The sequence below is a fragment of the Pantherophis guttatus genome, chromosome 4 (genome assembly GCF_059756535.1).
Source record: "Pantherophis guttatus breed Tessera chromosome 4, ASM5975653v1, whole genome shotgun sequence".
Lineage (NCBI taxonomy): Eukaryota > Metazoa > Chordata > Lepidosauria > Squamata > Colubridae > Pantherophis > Pantherophis guttatus.
In genome coordinates this window covers 15303986-15323109 of record NC_142066.1, presented here as the reverse complement: position 1 = coordinate 15323109, position 19124 = coordinate 15303986, and the positions used below count along the sequence as shown (strand labels likewise).

Below are 19124 nucleotides of genomic sequence, written 5' to 3'. Positions count from 1 at the left end.
TACCATTCTGGATCTGCTTTTTAAGTCGCATAAAATTGTCCCCAACTATATTTGTGGGACTGAAAAGAAAGTGATGGGAATCATTGGAGGGATGAGTCCCGAAACATCCATACGAATGGCAGAAATTTTGCAGCTTTTCAAGATCCCACAGGTTGGAGCCATAACTAAAGATCTCAAAATTAGGACATCAATCACACAGATTGTCTGCCTTTGAAATCCCCTTCAAGAAGCAACTTGATGGTTTATCGGTAAACAGATGTAAAGAAATTAGGGTAAAGAGAAGTAAAGAAATTAGGGTAAAGGGCAGACTTTGATTAATCCGTGTTTCTCTTCAGTATATCGCTTCGTTCAGTATGATGAATCGAGACATACAGAATTTTGACACATAGTTCTTTGAACCTGCAGGCTTATGCTAGCTATCATTACCTGCCTCGCTTATTTCAGTTCATATATTTTAAGCATAATGTGCACAAATACCTGGGTTTTATATTAAAGATGGGGAGCACAACATGTAGAAGGAACATTCACCTAGGAAGCACTGAAAGATTTGATTCTTTCAATTCAAATATTCAAGTTATCTTCAAGAAAAAGACTTGAGATGATGATGATCATAATAATAACTTTATTGTCATTGTACATGTATACACAGTATACCCATACAACAAAATTTACTTAACATCCAAAGACCAGGTCCAACACACATAACAATCCCCAAACACACTCCCACCCACACAAATTCCCCACTCCTAAACCACCTAAACATCCACACAACAGACCAAGTAATGCTGTCCAACAGCTCACTGTTGGTGGCCCTTTAGTTCATTGTTGAATGCTATTATAGCTCTGGGATAAAAACTATTCAGAAAATGTGTGGTCTGAGTTTTAATTGTTCTGTATCTTCTGCCAGAAGAAAACAGTCCAAAAAGATTGTAAGCAGGATGGGAAGAGTCTCTGAGAATGTTATGCAACTTCCTCAAACAGTGATATTTGAAGATGTCATTCAGGGCTGGCAGCTGGAGCCCGATGATATTCTGGGCAGTTTTAATTATTCTCTGTAAAGCTTTTTTGTCCGCTACAGAGCTGCTCTCATACCATACAAGAATGCTGTATGTTAGGATGCTCTCAATAGTGCTGCAATAGTAGGACAGAAGTAGATGCTATACAGCCTCTTCTGTGCCTTCTTCACAAGCATCATGATGGTAATGATGATGATGATGATGATGATGATGATGATGATGATGATGACTGACAGACAGACAGACAGACAGACAGACAGACAGACAGACAGAAAATATTCAGCAAGGATATCCCCCTTTTAGGGGATATTAAAGGGGATATTAAACTTCCATATTTTTAAAGTGAAAGTGGTTTAAATCAATAGAAATATAATGCATCCATTGATATTTTCACTTACTTTATCATTCCCTCTCTTTCACTTATACCTCCTTTCTTTTTTTTTAGATTTCATATGGCTCATTTCAATTGGCAGCGACTGATGAATCACGTTTCCCGCCTTTTTATCGCATGGCCCCCGATGAAGCTCTCCAGTACAAGGGTTTAATCCAGCTCCTCCTGTACTTTGGATGGAAGTGGGTAGGATTTGTCATTGTAGATGATAAACATGGAGAACATTTCATACAAACTCTGGAACCCATGCTCTCTCAAAATAAAATCTGCTCTGAATTCACCGAAAGGATTGACAGAAATTTACACTCTTCCAAAGGATTAGACTTGATTGAGCATTGTCTGAGGCACACTACTTTGTTCACAGAGAGAACCGCAAATACAATTATTGTACATGGAGAAAATACAGTCTTTATGTGGCTGGTCTCTATTCTACAAGCCACCCAATTTTTTCTCCCAACGCGTTCGGATTCTTCACAGAAAATTTCCACACGAAAAGTGTGGATCACAATGGCCCAAAATGATTTCACATTACATTCCTTACTAAGAGCTGTTGATATGCAAACGTTCCATGGGGCCATTTCCTTCTCAATTAGCACAAGAGAACTTCCAGGTTTCCAACAATTTATACAGGACATCACCCCGTCTGAGGCAAGTCAAGATGGCTTTATTAGAGATTTCTGGAGCCACACTTTTGGCTGTTCACCACCAAGTAATGGTGTTTCTCAAGATGAGGAATGTACTGGAGAGGAAAGACTAGAGGACCTTATTGCACCCTTCTTTGAAACCAGAATACTTGGCCATAGTTACAGTATCTATAATGCAGTCTATGCTGTGGCTCAAGCATTACGGGCTGCTCAAACAGTGAGGACTTATCAGAAGATACAAAAGGATCAAGGGCGATCAAAGATTGTAGAAGCCTGGCAGGTAAGTTTTCCCCTTTCTCAATGCTCTTTTGAAATGTTGTCCTTGACTTATTGAGTGCCAAGACTTAATGAGTCAACAGATCATTGTAGACCATCTATCTAAGCATCACTGATGTTCATCTTTCTTCAAGATTGAAACATTACAAATATTGACCCACTTTTGCCTACACATCAGAGGTGGTATTCAGCCGGTTCATACCGGTTCGGTTCCAGCCACACCGAAAAAAAGATGCGGTGCCTGCAGGCTTCTTGCACTGAAAATTACCAGCCTCCGGCTCCACTCCACTTCTCGAATGCACCACCACTCTCTTCTATGTGCACCAGCTGCACAGGCGCACCCCATTGCCTGCTTCGCTGCTCCGCTTGGACTTGCCCGGGGAAGTCTCTTCGGCGCAGCGGCAGCAGGCAATGGGGTGTGCCTGCATGGCTGGTGCATAGAAGAGGGTGACAGCTGTGCATTCAAGAAGTGGAGCAGAGCCAGAGGTCAGTAATTTTCACTGCAAGAAGCCTGCAGGTACTGCGTCGTTTCTTGGAGGAGGCTGCAGGCATCTCATGACAAGGGGGGGTGAGATGAGGGCTGGTGGGGAGCCCAACGGCGATGCCTCACTTCTGGCTTGCCTTCCCTGGCAGCCAGCCGTGGGAGAAAGGTAAGGTCGCGGCCATGAGACGACAAAAGAGGAATTCATGGGGGAGAAAGCCGGGCTAAGGCCAGGGCCTCTGAAGGAAGGGAAACGGGGTGACGCATGTGACTGGTGAAGGGAGAGCAGGCAGCATGCAGTACTAGGCCAGGCCTGGGCAAAAAATAGGTAGAAAGAATAGCTGTAAATTCATTTTTTTTTCTACCAGGTTCTGTGGGCATCGCTTGGTGGGGGGTCATGTGACATAGTGGGCATGGCCATGAGTGACGTCAAGTTGGACATGCCCACTCAGTCACATGACCCCCAACACCAAGCCATGCCCACAGAACTCGTAGGGAAAAAATTTGAATACCACCACCGTTACACATCTCAGCTTTTTCCTCCTTCCACATCAACAAAACTGGTCTTTAACATACTTCTGCCTTTCTGCTTCTCTGGAGATTTTCTTCCCATAGCTTCTTCTTGCTCTTTTTCCAACAACTCTCTCAATTGTCACTAGAAAAAAAAAATCAACATATACTAAAGAAATTTTAGTCCGTAAGATGGACTATGGTCCAAAATAACCACTAGATTCTTTCAGTCCTCTATACTTCTTTATTCCCAAGGAAGGAAGCCTCCAAACTTAAAAAGTGGTGTTGTTTGAAGCCATTTTGAAGGCTAACCTTATCCTTTTTCTTCCGCAAGCTCCACTCATTTCTGCAGAGAATTTCCTTCAACAACAATGCTGGAGATGAAATTAAATTCAATGAAGATGGAGCATTAGAAGCTGGATTTGACATTGTCAATTTGGTTACTTTCCCAAACAACTCCTATATCAACATCCCAGTTGGGGAACTAGATCTGCAAGGAGAAACCTTCCGTATTCATCAAGACAAAATCCAGTGGCATCATGGATTCACTCAGGTAACATAACAATAATATGGGAGAGAGAGTTGTGTGCTTTAGAATTCAATAGATAGGTAGATGATAAAGAGAGATGATAGAGATTGTAACAGAGAAACAGACAGATGAGAGAGACAGAGACAGAGAGACAGACAGAGAAAAATAGAGACAGAGAGACAGAGACAGAGACAGACAGAGAGAGAGAGAGAGAGAGAGAGAGAGAGACAGAGACAGAGACAGAGACAGAGACAGAGACAGAGACAGAGACAGAGACAGAGACAGAGACAGAGACAGAGAGACGGAGAAAGAAAGACAGAGACAGAGACAGATAGATGATGGATGGATGGATGGATGGATGGACAGATGGACGGATGGACAGATAGACAGACAGATGGACAGATGGACAGATGGATGGACGGACAGTCAGTCAGTCACTCTGGGCAATGGACTGTGTGTGTAGATCTGAATGCTTTATTGAGAGAACAGGATATTTATTTATTTATTATTATTCAAATTTCTATACCGCCCTTCTCCTTTCGGACTCAGGGCGGTGAACAGCCAAAATAAAAACATTTATACATAAGTGCGATTAAAAAATAGATTTAAAATAATTAAATTTGGCCCATAGTTTAAAATTTATCAATTTAAAATCCATATCAAAATTTAAAACCAACCATAAAATCATAAAATCAAGAGAGACCGGCTAACTGAAAGAGATGAGTTTTTAGGGCCTGACGAAAGGTCCGGAGGTCAGAGATCACTTGTATCTCTGGGGGTAGATTGTTCCAAAGGGTAGGTGCCACCACAGAGAAGGCTCTCCTCCTGCGGGTCGCCAGCCGGCATTGTCTAGCCGACGGCACCCTGAGGAGGCCCTCTCTGTGGGAGCGAACTGGCCGGTGGGAGGCTATTGGTGGCAGAAGGCGGTCCCGTAAGTACCCTGGCCCTAAGCCATGGAGCGATTTAAAGGTGATCACCAACACCTTGAAGCACACCCGGAAGTCCACCGGAAGCCAATGCAGCTCGCGCAGGAGAGGAGTCACATGGGAGCACCCAGTCGCTCCCATAATCCCCCGCGCGGCCGCATTCTGCACCAGTTGGAGCCTCCGGGTGTACCCCAAGGGGAGCCCCATGTAGAGAGCGTTACAATAGTCCAGACGAGAGGTGACGAGTGCTTGAGTGACTGTGCGTAGGGAGTCCCGATCCAGAAAGGGGCGCAACTGGCGTATCAGGCGAACCTGATAAAAAGCCCCTCTGGCCACGGCCATCATATGCCCTTCTAAAGACAGCCATGCGTCCAGGAGGATGCCCAAGTTGTGGGCCCTTTCCGTGGGGGCCAATGATTCGCCCCCAATAACCAGCGATGGCGTCAGCTGGCTATACCGGAACGCCGGCAGCCACAGCCACTCGGTCTTGGAAGGGTTGAGTCAAAGCCTGTTTCTCCCCATCCAGACCCGCACGGCCTCCAGGCACTGGGACATCACTTCCAAGGCATCGTTGGGATGGTCTGGGGTGGAGATGTACAGCTGAGTATCATCAGCGTACTGATGGAACTCCACCCCAAAACCACGGATGATCTCACCCAGCGGCTTCACATAAATGTTGAACAGGAGGGGCGAGAGGACCGACCCTTGTGGCACCCCACAAACAAGGCGCCTCGGGGTCGACCGCTGCCCCCCTGTCAACATGGATTGCGACTGGTCGGAGAGATAGGAGGAGAACCACCGCAAAACGGTGCCCCCCACTCCCAATCCCTCCAGCCGGCGCAACATGATACCATGGTCGATGGTATCAAAAGCCACTGAGAGGTCTAACAGGACCAGGATAGAGGAGTAACCCCTATCCCGAGCCCTCCAGAGATCATCCACCAACGCGACCAATGCCGTTTCCGTGCTGTACCCAGGTCTGAAGCCGGACTGGAGCGGATCCAAATAGACAGCTTCATCCAGGTACTGTGGAAGCTGTCGCGCCACCACACTCTCAACAACCTTCGCAATAAAGCGAAGGTTGGAGACTGGACGATAGTTAGCCAAAACAGCTGGATCCAGGGATGGCTTCTTGAGGAGAGGCCTCACCACCGCCTCTTTCAAGGCGGCCGGCAGGACACCCTCACTCAAAGAAGCGTTGATAATTCCCTGGAGCCAGCCTCGTGTAACCTCCCGGGAAGCCAGCACCAACCAGGAGGGACACGGGTCCAATAAACATGTGGTGGCGTTCAGCCGTCCCAAGATCCTGTCCACGTCCTCGGGAGCCACAGGATCGAACTCCTCCCAGATAACATTCTCAAGGCCTGCCTCAGTCATCTCGTCTGAACTAACCCAGTCAGTGGCCAAGTCTTCCCGAATCTGAGTTATTTTATCATCCAGATACTGTACAAAATCCTCAGCTCGGCCCTGCAAGGGGTCCTCCTGCGCTCCCAGATGGAGAAGGGAGCGGGTCACCCTGAACAGGGCGGCTGGGCGGTTATCTGATGACGCGATAAGAGCGGCAAAATAGCTAGATTTCGCCGCTTTTATCGCCACTAGGTAGGTCTTAATATGAGACCTTACCAGTGTCAAGTCGGATTCGGAACGGCTGGCCCTCCAACCACTCTCTAGGCATCTTTTCCGGCGCTTCATCTCTCTCAGCTCCTCGGAGAACCAAGGAGCTAAGTGAGTTCGGCGCCGGGTCAGAGGCCGCAAAGGCACAACCCAGTCCAAAGCCCCGGCAGCCGCACTATCCCAGGCGGCCACCAGGTCATCAGCCAAGTCGTGAGCTAGAGTTTCAGGAAATGGCCCAAGCTCCATCTGGAACCTATCAGGATCCATCAGGCGCCTGGGGCGGAACCACCTGGTCGGCTCCGCCTCCCTGCGACGGGGTGCGGTGGTCAGAAAGTCAAGTCGAAGGAGCGAGTGGTCAGACCATGACAAGGATATGATGAAACCGAGACAAATAGGGATACATACAGTGAGAATCAAATATAAGATAGACAGTATTAAGTTACTGCTGAACATAACAATCAATAAATACAAGCCGTTTGAATCTCACCAGCAATGCTCTGTGTGTGGGATGTGAATTTGTTCTTGGATGATCATGTGCCACAGATTAAAATGGCTGCTTCTTTGTGCTTTTGCCTTCTCCAAATGCTAAAAGAAATGAAGTCTGGCTTCCCACCATACACTTGGTTTGAGAGTGCGGACTGATGAATAAATTGGCGGAGTCAGCTCCAAACAATAGAGTTCAGGCATATTTGTCTCTCCAGCCACTGGATGGGGCAAGAGAGCCACAACAGTATAAAATGTTATATGTTGTAGCATGATACTCCTGCTTCAGCAGGGGCTGGACGAGAAGACCACCAAGGTCCCTATTCTATTCTATTCTATTCTATTCTATTCTATTCTATTCTATTCTATTCTATTCTATTCCATTCCATTCCATTCCATTCCATTCCATTCCATTCCAGAAAAGATATCCTTCCAGGGTCCTTATAAATGGCATTGTTTAATTAAGGGGACTTGAAGTGTGCCAACCTTATGAGAGTGATTCAACCAGGCAGCTACTATGTGGGACAGGGAGTCCATCATTTAACCAGGCCTTATGTCTTCCTGGGTTTAAAGATAGTAACCAGAGCCTTGACTGGGGAACAGTAGGGAAAATAATCCAGGTTTAGATATAAATGTGGGCTGCATTTCATTCATTAAACTTCAGCTAGATAAAAAAAAACCAAATCAAATGCAACTTCGCTTACGTTCCTGGCTCTGGTAACCTTTTGGAGGTTGAATTGTCTGTTACATGGCAGAAATAACTATCAACAGTCATTGCCTTTAAGACAAAAACGTAAGTAAAACATTACTACTGACTTCTTTCTTTATTTGGGGCAGATCCCTCCTCCCTCCTTATGTAATGAGCCATGTCCTCTTGGAAAAAGAAAGAACAAGATCGAAGGGAGGAAATTTTGCTGCTACACTTGTGCTCCCTGTCCAGAAAAGATGATATCCAGACAAATGGGTAAGATTCATGACATCCCAATAGAACCAGCCCAGTGGTGAGTTCAGACTGGTTCACAAAAACCGGTAGTAAAACTGGTGGAATGCCCCGCCCACTGCCCCAGACGTTGTCATCAGCGATCTGCACATGCGCAGAACAGTGGTGGGTTTCAAAAAATTTTACTACTGGTTCTGTGGGTGTGGCTTGGTGGACGTGGCATGGCATGGCATGGCTTGGTGGGCATGGCTGTGGAAGGATACTGTAAAATCTCCATTCCCACCCCACTCCAGGGAGAGAATGCTGTAAAATCTCCATTCCCTCCCCACTTCAGGGGAAGATTACTACAAAATCCCCATTTCCTCCAGATCAACTGGAACTCGGGAGGCAGAGAATAGATGTAAATAGGTTGTTAAAAAAATGCTAAAAAGGTTTTTAAAAAAGTTCCGACGATCGCACGTCGCTCAGCTGATTGTCAGAACTTTTTTTTTACATTTATTAGTAACGGTCCGACAAACCAGTAGCCTTTTTTACTACTGGTTCAGGCGAACTGTGTCACTGCGTTATTTTATTTACCAGCTGAGCTCATTATTTCTGGACTGTCAGACTCTCCGTAGCTTTGCCAACTTCTTATCAGTAAGCTACGTGTTTCCGTATCCACCCACATTTCTTCACTTGCTCTTCACACACTCTCTTTCCTTTGTTCTCTTTCCAGCAAGGTCCGGCTAAGAGATAGCCGGCCCGAATTACTTTCAAAAATGTAACAATTAACTTTTCTTAGTTAGTGAGGTGTTTTATTTTCTTTATAACAAATAAATGAGTTTTATTAGAAACCTTCCTTCGCGTTTCTTTATCAGAATAGTGCAACTTGGAATAAGCCTCGATTCATCTCCTCCTTTAAACCAGGGTAATTAGTCCCAGAGCCAAACATGGGATTAATAAATGCCCTGACATTCTGGTAGCACGAGGATGGTCTGATTTATGGCTTTTTCCTTGTTTTTGTTACTTCTGATAAGAGCGCATAGGCAATTAGTTTTTAGCTACTTAGGTACGCTAATTATATTGCTGAGATGCCGAAACAGAAGAAAAAAAGGCAAAGTGAAACCAAGACCACTCTTCGTAAATGATTTGATTGATCTTTCCAACGAAGAGGTGGCAGACAGGAGGTTTCCAGATTTCCAGCCCCTTACTACAGCCACACGCCTGGAACAAGAAGAAGCCGTGGGAACAGAAATGGAGACAGATAAGACAGAAGCTGTTTTTGAAGATGATGATTTACGACTGAGGTCAGTAACATTTTCTTCTGATCTTCCAAGCTCTGAAAAAGTCTCCCCAGAACCTTCTGAATTTGTAAAGCTCGGTGCAAGCACTGCTGAGCAAAATTCCTCCCACGCAGAGAGAGAAACAATTCATTACTCTTCTCAAAGCCCTGAGCTCACCCAGCGTGAAATGGCTATGAAAGCCTATCGTGACCGTATAAAACTCTATGAACAGCAGCTATCCCAGGCAAAAATGGCTATATCTATGCTTGAGCAAGATATGGGAGATAACTTAAATTTTTCAAAAAGCGCCATATTGTCTTCTTGCTCAGAGCCAAAGACACTCCCCCTGGTGGATTCTGTGTCAGGCCAATTAAGGCAAAGAGCACTGCATACGTCACATGAAAGTCTCCCTGATCAAGTTACACATGTCTTACATAACCACTCCTACTCTAAAGCATACAATGCCCCGTATGCAAAGCTGCCCAAAGGTGCAGCACCATCTGCTGGCAAAAGTAATTTACTACAGGAAGCTGAAATGCCACAAGTGTTTCCACAGGCCCAAACTCAAACACCCCCTGGCGGTGTTGGTGTCCTTTTAGATGGAACACAGCAAAGGCAAATGATTGCATCTCCAGCAGGTCATGCCAATATTGCAGCTCAAGCACAAATGGCAACTGGAATACAGCAGATTCCAGTGCATCAGCCACAGCAGCTACAAATGCCTGCATATGTGCCCCAGCCACAAGTGCAAATAGGGCCACCTCCTGGCCCACCTCCAATGGCACAACCAAGACCATTTTTAGGTCCACAACAGGCACAGCAAATACCACAGGCATTCCTGCCAGCACAGCCAGCATACCAAGTGCAGGCTCCTCACCAGGCATTTTCTGTCTCTCCACTAACTGGTGAGTCAAAACTAAAAATGTCAGGACATAATTACAAAGCCTGGGTCAGTGAGATTACACTATTGCTTCTTAGAGAAGGCACTCATTTTATGGTATTTAACCCACCTGCTCAACCATGGGACTTTGCAATAAGAGATTTAGAGATAAGGGCTCGCACAACATTATTGATGTCCATGGATACTGAACTGCAGGTCACTTTTCCACCAAATACAACAGCCCGACAAATTTGGGCTGAATTGGAAAATTGCTACAGGCCTATCTCAATTGAATCTTCATGTTTACTCATGTCTGAACTCCACGGTTCGAGATTGAAACCCAGTGAACAAATTGGAGGACATTTGACCAAACTGAAAGGTCTGAGAACAGAATTGAGAGAAAGAGGCCATAACATTGAAGATATTCAAATGATCAGCATCATTATTAACTCTTTGAATTATGAATGGAAAGATGCTGTTACAAAAATTAACCAAGTCCCTATTGCTCAACGCACAGTGGACAATGTCTGTAGACTTTTAATTGAAGAAGAGGCATTCATGTTGGCCATGCCACATTTGAGAGGACCACCCGCATCAAAAGCTCCAGCTAGACGCCCCTTCCGAGGAAGGACCTATGCTCCAAAGACACCAAGATGCTACACCTGCAATCGTGTGGGACATGCCACCCGGGATTGTCCCCAACGAGTTCCAGCTCCCGTCACGTACCAGCCCAGAGGAACAGATTCCAGAGGCAGAGGCAGAGGCAGAAGACAAGGTCATCGTGGTCCCCGGCGTGATCCACAAACTCCACTCGCCACATTGGCTTTAACCAATGATCCACAACCTCAACCAGAGTATGACAGAAGACTCCTGTGGACTTTGGACAGTGGTGCAGCATTGCATGTTACCTACAGAAAGGAACTTTTCACAGAGATGCACGAGCCTGAACCAGAACTACGTGAACTTTATTCTTTCTCCAATCATCCTTGTCAGGTCAAAGGAAAAGGAACTGTTTATGTTGAAGAGCTCGATGCATTCATCCCTGATGTTTATTACATACCAACAGCAACCAGTAATTTGCTTAGTCAGTGTCACTTGTCTAGAATGTTAAAGTTCCAAGTTCACCACCTTGAAAAAGCAAGTTACATAGTTAAAGATGGAGATATTGTTGCTGAAACCATATTAATTGGTGGCGTTTATTACTTAAAGCCTAAGCCTAAAACACAAACACAGGCAAATATGCAAACTCCAAAAAGGGAAGGCACAGGCCCAGATAGAGATGCTCCAGAGAGAGATCCTGTTGCTACCCCTAAGGCTCCTAAAGCCAACAAAAATAGAATTGGTAAACAGGTTGCTCAGAGCAAGCCTGAGGTTCCGCATAAAAATGTTAATGTTGAGAATTCACTAATTGGTAAACCTTTGCATTCCAGGTGTATCCACAAATGGCATAGAAGATTGGGGCATGCCAGTTTCCGTGTTCTTAGGAAGATGCCGGAGTTCGCAAAAGGTTTGGATCTAAAGGGGTGTAAGGTGTTTTTGGATTGTGCTGTATGCAAGAAGGCCAAATCCAAAGCAGCAGCCATTCCCAAACGCGCTACACGCCTGTCAACACCCATTTTTGATTTGGTTCACATTGACATAGTTGGTCCATTCCCGCCATCATTTGGTGGTAGAAAATATTTTCTAACAATTGTTGATAATTACTCTAGATATGGATATGTATATCCTATGAAAGAAAAATCAGAGACCTTTCAGATCTTTAAAGACTTTGCAACCCTTGTTTCTACCCAACACCAAGTTCGCATCGCCAGAATCCAGAGTGATCGTGGTGCCGAATTCATGTCTCAGCGTTTCCAGGACTGGATACGTAAGAATGGAATTATTCATCAGACTTCAGCCCCTGACACATCAGCTCACAACGGAGAGGTACTGCAAACCATGATGCGTTGTCTCCTAGAAGACGCCAACCTTGATATGATATACTGGGGTGAAGCTATCAAGTACGCAAATTACATTGTAAACCGTACTTGGAGCAGTGTAACAAATCAGACTCCTTTCTTCATGTTGTATGGCTACAAGCCCGATCTTAAAAACATCCATATTTTTGGTTCATATGCTATGGTGAACATTCCCTTAGCTCAAAGAAGAAAAGGAAGTCCAGCAGCAAAGAGACTGAGATTTATGGGTATTGATGATAATTCAAAATGGAGCAAATTTATTGACTCTAAACATGCAATTGTGATTTCCCAATCTGCTAATTTTGAGGAAGATATTGACTGGTCCAGGATTCATTCCAATGATCCTGGAGTTTATTTTCCTAGAGATGATACTGCTGATGCCACGCAGATTGATGATCAAGATTCCACTGATTCTTCTCAACTTGATGTTCCGCCTTCGCAAGCCGCGGATGCTGACGCTAGCGACAAAAGTGAGGACGAGGACGAAGCAGAAGAAGACTGGACAGTTGTCCCGAGACGTTCCAAGAGGGCCACAAAAGGGATCCCTCCACAACGATATTCTTGGCAACTGACAAAAGCACCCTTGCCTTTGATTTGCAATGTCACACTTCCACCTGATAATTTCACACAAATCAAGCAGCTCCCTGATTCAGAGCAAGACAAATGGTATGATGCAATGCAGGTTGAAATGGACAGTCTAAAGAAACTTAAGGTATTTACACCTGCAAAACCTCCAGCAAACAAAAAGGTCATTGGCACTCGATGGGTCTACAGAATCAAAAAGAAACCAAATGGTGAGTCATTGTACAAAGCCAGACTTGTAGCTCAGGGTTTCACTCAACGTTATCCTGAGGACTACACAAATACTTACTCACCGACAGTCAGAACTGAGAGTGTAAAAATTGCTTTAGCAACTGCAACTATCCTTGGTTTAGAAGTTTTCCAGTTTGATGTTGACACGGCTTATCTACATGCAGACCTAGATGAAGAGATCTACGTGAGAAGTCCTCCAGGATTCCGACAGCAAGAAGGGGATACCTGGTTTCTAAACAAAAGTCTTTATGGTCTGAAACAATCTGGTTTAATGTGGTATTTATGTCTTACTGACAAACTAAATTCAATGGGCTTTATTAAGTCCGAAACTGATGAGTGCGTGTTCACAAAAAGATCTAACAATGCATATGAGATAGTTCTTGTTTATGTTGATGATATTGTTTATATTGGTCCAAATAAGCAAATGAGTGAAATTTTTGCCAAAGCTTTGCAGAGATACTTCACACTGAAATCATTAGGTCACATTAGCACTTATTTAGGTGTTCAGATTGAAAAAACACAGAAGGGGTTTAGTCTTTCACAAGAAGATAAAATTGAACAAGTTTTGCATCATTGCAACATGAAAGATGCTAACACAACAAAGACACCCATGCAAACAGATTTTCACAACTTGACACAAGAAGAAAGTCCTGAGTTCGAGGATCAAACACTTTATCGTTCAGTCATTGGGTCACTGTTATACATTAGTAGTTGGACCAGACCCGACATTGCACTTAGTGTTAATCTCTTATCTCGACACGTAGGTAAAGCAAAACAGTTTCATTGGACGTGTATTAAGAAATTATTGAGATACCTAAAATACACTAAACACATGAAGTTATTGTTAGAACCAACACATACTGATTATGCAGAATTATGTTGTTATGCAGATTCTGATTGGGCAAGTGATAAGAAATCACGTAAAAGTACTTCAGGTTATATGATGTTCTTAAATGGATGTCCTGTTTATTGGCAAGTACGTAAACAGAATTTTGTTTCTTGTTCATCTACTGAAGCTGAATATGCTTGTGTTTCAGATGCATGTAATTCTCTAACTTGGTTTGATGCTTTAGTCACAGATATCTGGACACACCTGATCCGACCGATCACAGTGATGGAAGACAATGAATCGGTGGTTTATATTTCTGAATCTCATTTTACAGGTTCTAGGTCCAGACACATTGACATTCGTTACCAAAACATAAAACATTTAGTTAAAAAAGGTTTTGTCAAAATGCAATATGTATCTACACATGATCAAATTGCTGATATGCTCAACAAACCACTTCCAGCAGCTCAACACGAGTATCTGCGTGAGAAGATGTGCCTTATTTGATGATGAACTGATATTCGCTCAACTGGCAAAGAAGGGGAATGTCACTGCGTTATTTTATTTACCAGCTGAGCTCATTATTTCTGGACTGTCAGACTCTCCGTAGCTTTGCCAACTTCTTATCAGTAAGCTACGTGTTTCCGTATCCACCCACATTCCTTCACTTGCTCTTCACACACTCTCTTTCCTTTGTTCTCTTTCCAGCAAGGTCCGGCTAAGAGATAGCCGGCCCGAATTACTTTCAAAAATGTAACAATTAACTTTTCTTAGTTAGTGAGGTGTTTTATTTTCTTTATAACAAATAAATGAGTTTTATTAGAAACCTTCCTTCGCGTTTCTTTATCAGAATAGTGCAACTTGGAATAAGCCTCGATTCATCTCCTCCTTTAAACCAGGGTAATTAGTCCCAGAGCCAAACATGGGATTAATAAATGCCCTGACAAACTGGGCCAAACCGGTAGCATTTCAACCCTGATCTAAAGTGTCAAGCATCTCTTTTCTCTTTCCCACTAGCTGGCACACATTTAGAAAGTGGGACGTGCTATTCTCTTGCTCAGAAATGCTATAAAACCTAGTGCACTCCAACAGCATTGATATATAGAAAAATCTAAATTGTGTTTCACTACAGTACTCGTTTTTACAATCTAGGTGAATACAGAGTTACAAAAGGATTTAGAAAAAACTTACGTTGCAGGTATATCCAGAAAAGAAATTCTGAAACTTCGGAAAAGTTTAAGCCTGTTCAGAAACTGTTCTCTTCTTTTCAGACATGGAGAATTGTGACCGTTGTCCCGAGGATCAGTTTCCAAACCAAGCTCACAATGAGTGCATTCCAAAGACACTGCATTTCCTCTCCTTTGAAGAGCCACTGGGCATTACTCTGGTGTTTCTGTCTCTTCTTTTTTCCCTACTTACAGCTTTGGTGTTTATAATCTTCATTAAGCAACGGGACACTCCCATTGTCAAAGCCAACAATCGCAACCTCACCTATGTTCTACTTATCTCCCTCTTTCTCTGTTTCCTCTGCTCATTTCTGTTCATTGGAAAACCCAATAGGATGACCTGCCTCCTCCGACAAACCAATTTTGGCATCATCTTCTCTATTGCGATCTCTTCTATATTGGCCAAAACCATCACAGTCATCGTAGCATTCCTAGCATCAAAGCCAGGGAGCCTATTCCATAAATGGGTGGGGCAAAAGTTGGCCTATTCTATTATCTGGTTCTGTTCCTTCATTCAAGTAACTATTTGTGCCATCTGGCTGAGTACATCTCCCCCATTTCCACATTTAGACATGGAGACACTCTATGGAGAAATGGTAATCGAATGTCATGAAGGTTCATTCATCATGTTTTACTGTGTCTTGAGCTACATGGGCTTCTTGGCCCTTCTCAGCTTCATTGTGGCCTTCCTAGCCAGGAAGTTGCCAGACAGTTTTAATGAAGCCAAGTTCATCACCTTCAGCATGTTGCTTTTCTGCAATGTTTGGCTGACCTTTGTCCCCACCTACCTGAGCACCAAAGGGAAGTACGTGGTGGCTGTGGAGATCTTCTCTATCCTGTCTTCCAGTGCTGGTTTACTGGGATGCATCTTCGTCCCCAAAATCTATATAATTATACTGAGACCTGACCTCAACACTAGAGAGCAATTAACACATAAGAAATAAAAAAAGGAACAAGATTCCATTTTCAATAAGCAAAACTACTTGGAATTGTGCTTGTGTGTGTGTGTGTACATACATATTTGACAGAATTCATCTTCCATCTCAGAATTCTTTGAGGATTATGTGGTTTTGGAACAATAGAGTATATTGATTTTTCAGCAAGCACTTTTCCATATGATTTAATTAACCTTTGGGTTTTCATTAGTAGTAACATAACAAATGGCTTAATATCAAGATAGACATCAGAAGTAATACAAAGAACAAACTTCAAGATTCTTTGAAGATCGTTGACTAATTTCCTGACCCATTTAAAACCGCTGATAAATTGATTTTTGCCAGTGAAGCTGATAATACAGTCATTCTGAAACTTTACATCATTCCCAATTAAATTGGGAGATGCATGATACCACCTGAGCAATTATTTTAATGGGCAGTTCTTGATGCCATGAAGCTTTAAATATACGTAAAGAAGTCTTTCTTTGCCTAGGTGAAAACAAGAATATCCAGAGGAAATCCGTGCCTTTTTATGGCTTTGTCACATAGATTAGAACAGGAAGTCATAGCATAGTGTGGTGGCCAAATTTAGCCTCAAGTAAAGCAACAAAATTAACAGATTAACAGATTAAAAGAGTTGGAAGGGACCTTGTAGGTCATCTAGTCCAACCCCCGCCTAAGCAGGTGACCCAACACCATTTCTGACAAATGGCAGTCCAATCTCTTCTTGAAAGTCTCAAGTGATGCAGCCACCACAACTTCCGAAGGCAAGCTGTTCACTTTGAAGATACATTATTTTATTTACATATATACAAGCAATAGTACAGTATATTCTGGATTTGCTGAGCACACATAAGCAACAGCAAACCAGGTCTTATATAGGGTATCACAGAAAAAAAATATAGGTGACATTGGAATATTTTAAAGAAACCTCCAAGGTGCTTTTTCAAAAGGCAACTGAACTGTTTCTCCCCACCATCCAGTCAGAACTGATGAAGCTTCTTGGATGAGAAGCAAAATACCTTCTTCTACCTCAAACAAACAAAAACAACACAGTCCTCTTGTCTTTTGAAAAAGCAACTTTGAGACAATTGTGACCTAAAATGGACACCTAACATCAAAAACCTCATCAAAAAAGCACAACAAAGAATGTTCTTTCTGCGCCAACTGAGAAAGCTCAAACTGCCCAAGGAGCTGCTGATCCAGTTCTACAGAGGAATGATTGAGTGTGTCATCTGCACCTCTATAACTGTCTGGTTTGGCTCTGCAACCCAACAAATCAGACACAGACTTCAGAGGATAATTAGAACTGCAGAAAAAACAATTACTACCAACCTGCCTTCCACTGAGGACCTGTATTCTGCATGTGTCAAAAAGAGGGCAGTGAAAATATTTACAGACTCCTCACATCCTGGACATAAACTGTTTCAACTCCTACCTTCAAAATGACGCTATAGAGCACTGCACACCAGAACAACTAGACACCAGAACAGTTTTTTCCCGAAGCCATCACTCTGCTAAACAATTCCCTCAACACTGTCAAACTATTTACTAAGTCTACACTACTATTAATCTTCTCATCGTTCCTATCATCCATCTCCTCCCACTTATGACTGTATGACTATAACCTTGTTGCTGGTATCCTTACAATTTATATTGACCGTTTCCTATTATGATTTGATTAGATCATTAAGTGTTGTACTTTATGATTCTTGACAAATGTATCTTTTCTTTTATGTACACTGAGAGCATATGCACCAAAGACAAATTCCTTGTGTGTCCAATCACACTTGGCCAATAAAGAATTCTATTCTATTCTGTTTTGTTCTGTTCTGTTCTGTTCTATCTGTTTGATTATGACCTGGATGACTGAGAATATCCATAGACGTTTTAAAGAAACCCCTCCAAGTGACATAATAGTATTTATCCCTTCCTACTAGTAGTCATATAATTTTGGGCATATACCACAATATGCGAAAGATTAGGAGCCTAAATTTAGCCTGTGTGTTTGTATGTGAGAGGGAGATTGATTGATTGATTGATTGATTGATTGATTGATTGATTGATGATTCATTCATCCATTCATTCCTTCATTCATTTCAAGAACATATATGGCCACAAATTTCATGTATGTAACTCTGAGCAATAGGCCACTCAGCCAAATTATAGACCTCAAGCGCAGTTCCTCAATCCCCAAGAGGATGCAGAATATGTTTAGAATAAACAAACATGTTTATTCCAGCAACATCTCTCCAGATATCAAAGACATGATGATTAAGTCAACAGGTCAATCCTCCAGTGGCTCTCAAGATGCTTCGGAAGGAACTAGCAGAGGCAAATCTCAGAATCGATATATATATCTATCCAATATATTGCTCCCTGCTGAGGACCATTCCTCAAAATTGATTGAAGTGCTCCCCAACCATGACAGGGTCAATATGAGAGCTGTTGCCATAAATTTGGGTTCTCAGAATCTTTTTGCTGTTCATAGCATAAATATATATTTCTTGTGGGCTTTGTGCTAATATTTTTAGACTGTTGATCAGCCAATGCCTACTCAATTCCAGGGCTGACAGATTCTCCCGATTTCTCTATGTGAAACTAGCTACATTAATCCACACCTGTAAAATATACACTGACCATCATCTTGGAATAATTATACAAGATCAATGAAATTCTGCTAAAACCTCATATCTGGGGCCTTTTAAATTGCTAATAATTAGATATTAGACTCAAAGGTCAACTCTCTCCTTTACACTTTGAGCATCCAGACATAAGGGAGGCTGAAGAAAATGGATCAGATCAATAAATGAGGCAAGACATATTCTGAAGACAGATCTCAACCAAGGTAGCATTTCTTTCACTCTCTATAGTATCCTGTTTGAATCAAGACTGCTGGCCACAGCAATACAGGACAAGCCAAATCAGCAGGAATGTTGGGGATTGTTGTCATTGTACTGTTTCCAGAATTGGCCATGAAGATCCAGCCTCTTAAATGCACTGGAGATGAAGTCATTCAAATTCCACAGGAATGGTACCAGGAGGGAGACCTTCTCATCGGTGGATTGGTGTCTCATGTTCACTACATGTTCCCCAAAGTTACTTTTGATAAACATCCTTCTGAGGAATTGGTTGCCTTTCCATTGTAAGAAATCCCTCTCTTAGTTTATTTTAATCTAATCCTGCTCTCTCCTTTCCATCTGTGTAAAAATAGATTTTCTTTTTTTTTCTTTTTTCTTTTTTATTGGCTATTCCAATAAAAAATAGAACATTTCTTCTACAGAAGAAATTTGACATGTCACCTAATTGTATATACATTCTTTTTTTAAAAAAAAAATCTTTATTTACATTTCATTTAAAAAGAAAAAGCAAACAACATAAAATGACAGACAAAACAGTACAACAATAAAT

General features: G+C 42.7%; 1 protein-coding gene across 1 annotated transcript; it reads left to right on the top strand.

The window, feature by feature from the left end:
- On the top strand, window positions 1-15748 carry LOC148113763 (vomeronasal type-2 receptor 26-like). The gene is made up of 5 exons (XM_087894439.1): window positions 1-151; window positions 1462-2331; window positions 3653-3871; window positions 7708-7834; window positions 14824-15748. Exons 1-5 carry the CDS (start codon window positions 74-76, stop codon window positions 15720-15722), a joined length of 2193 nt encoding a protein of 730 aa, XP_087750565.1. The 5' UTR covers window positions 1-73; the 3' UTR covers window positions 15723-15748.
- The last annotated feature ends 3376 nt before the right edge of the window (window positions 15749-19124 follow it).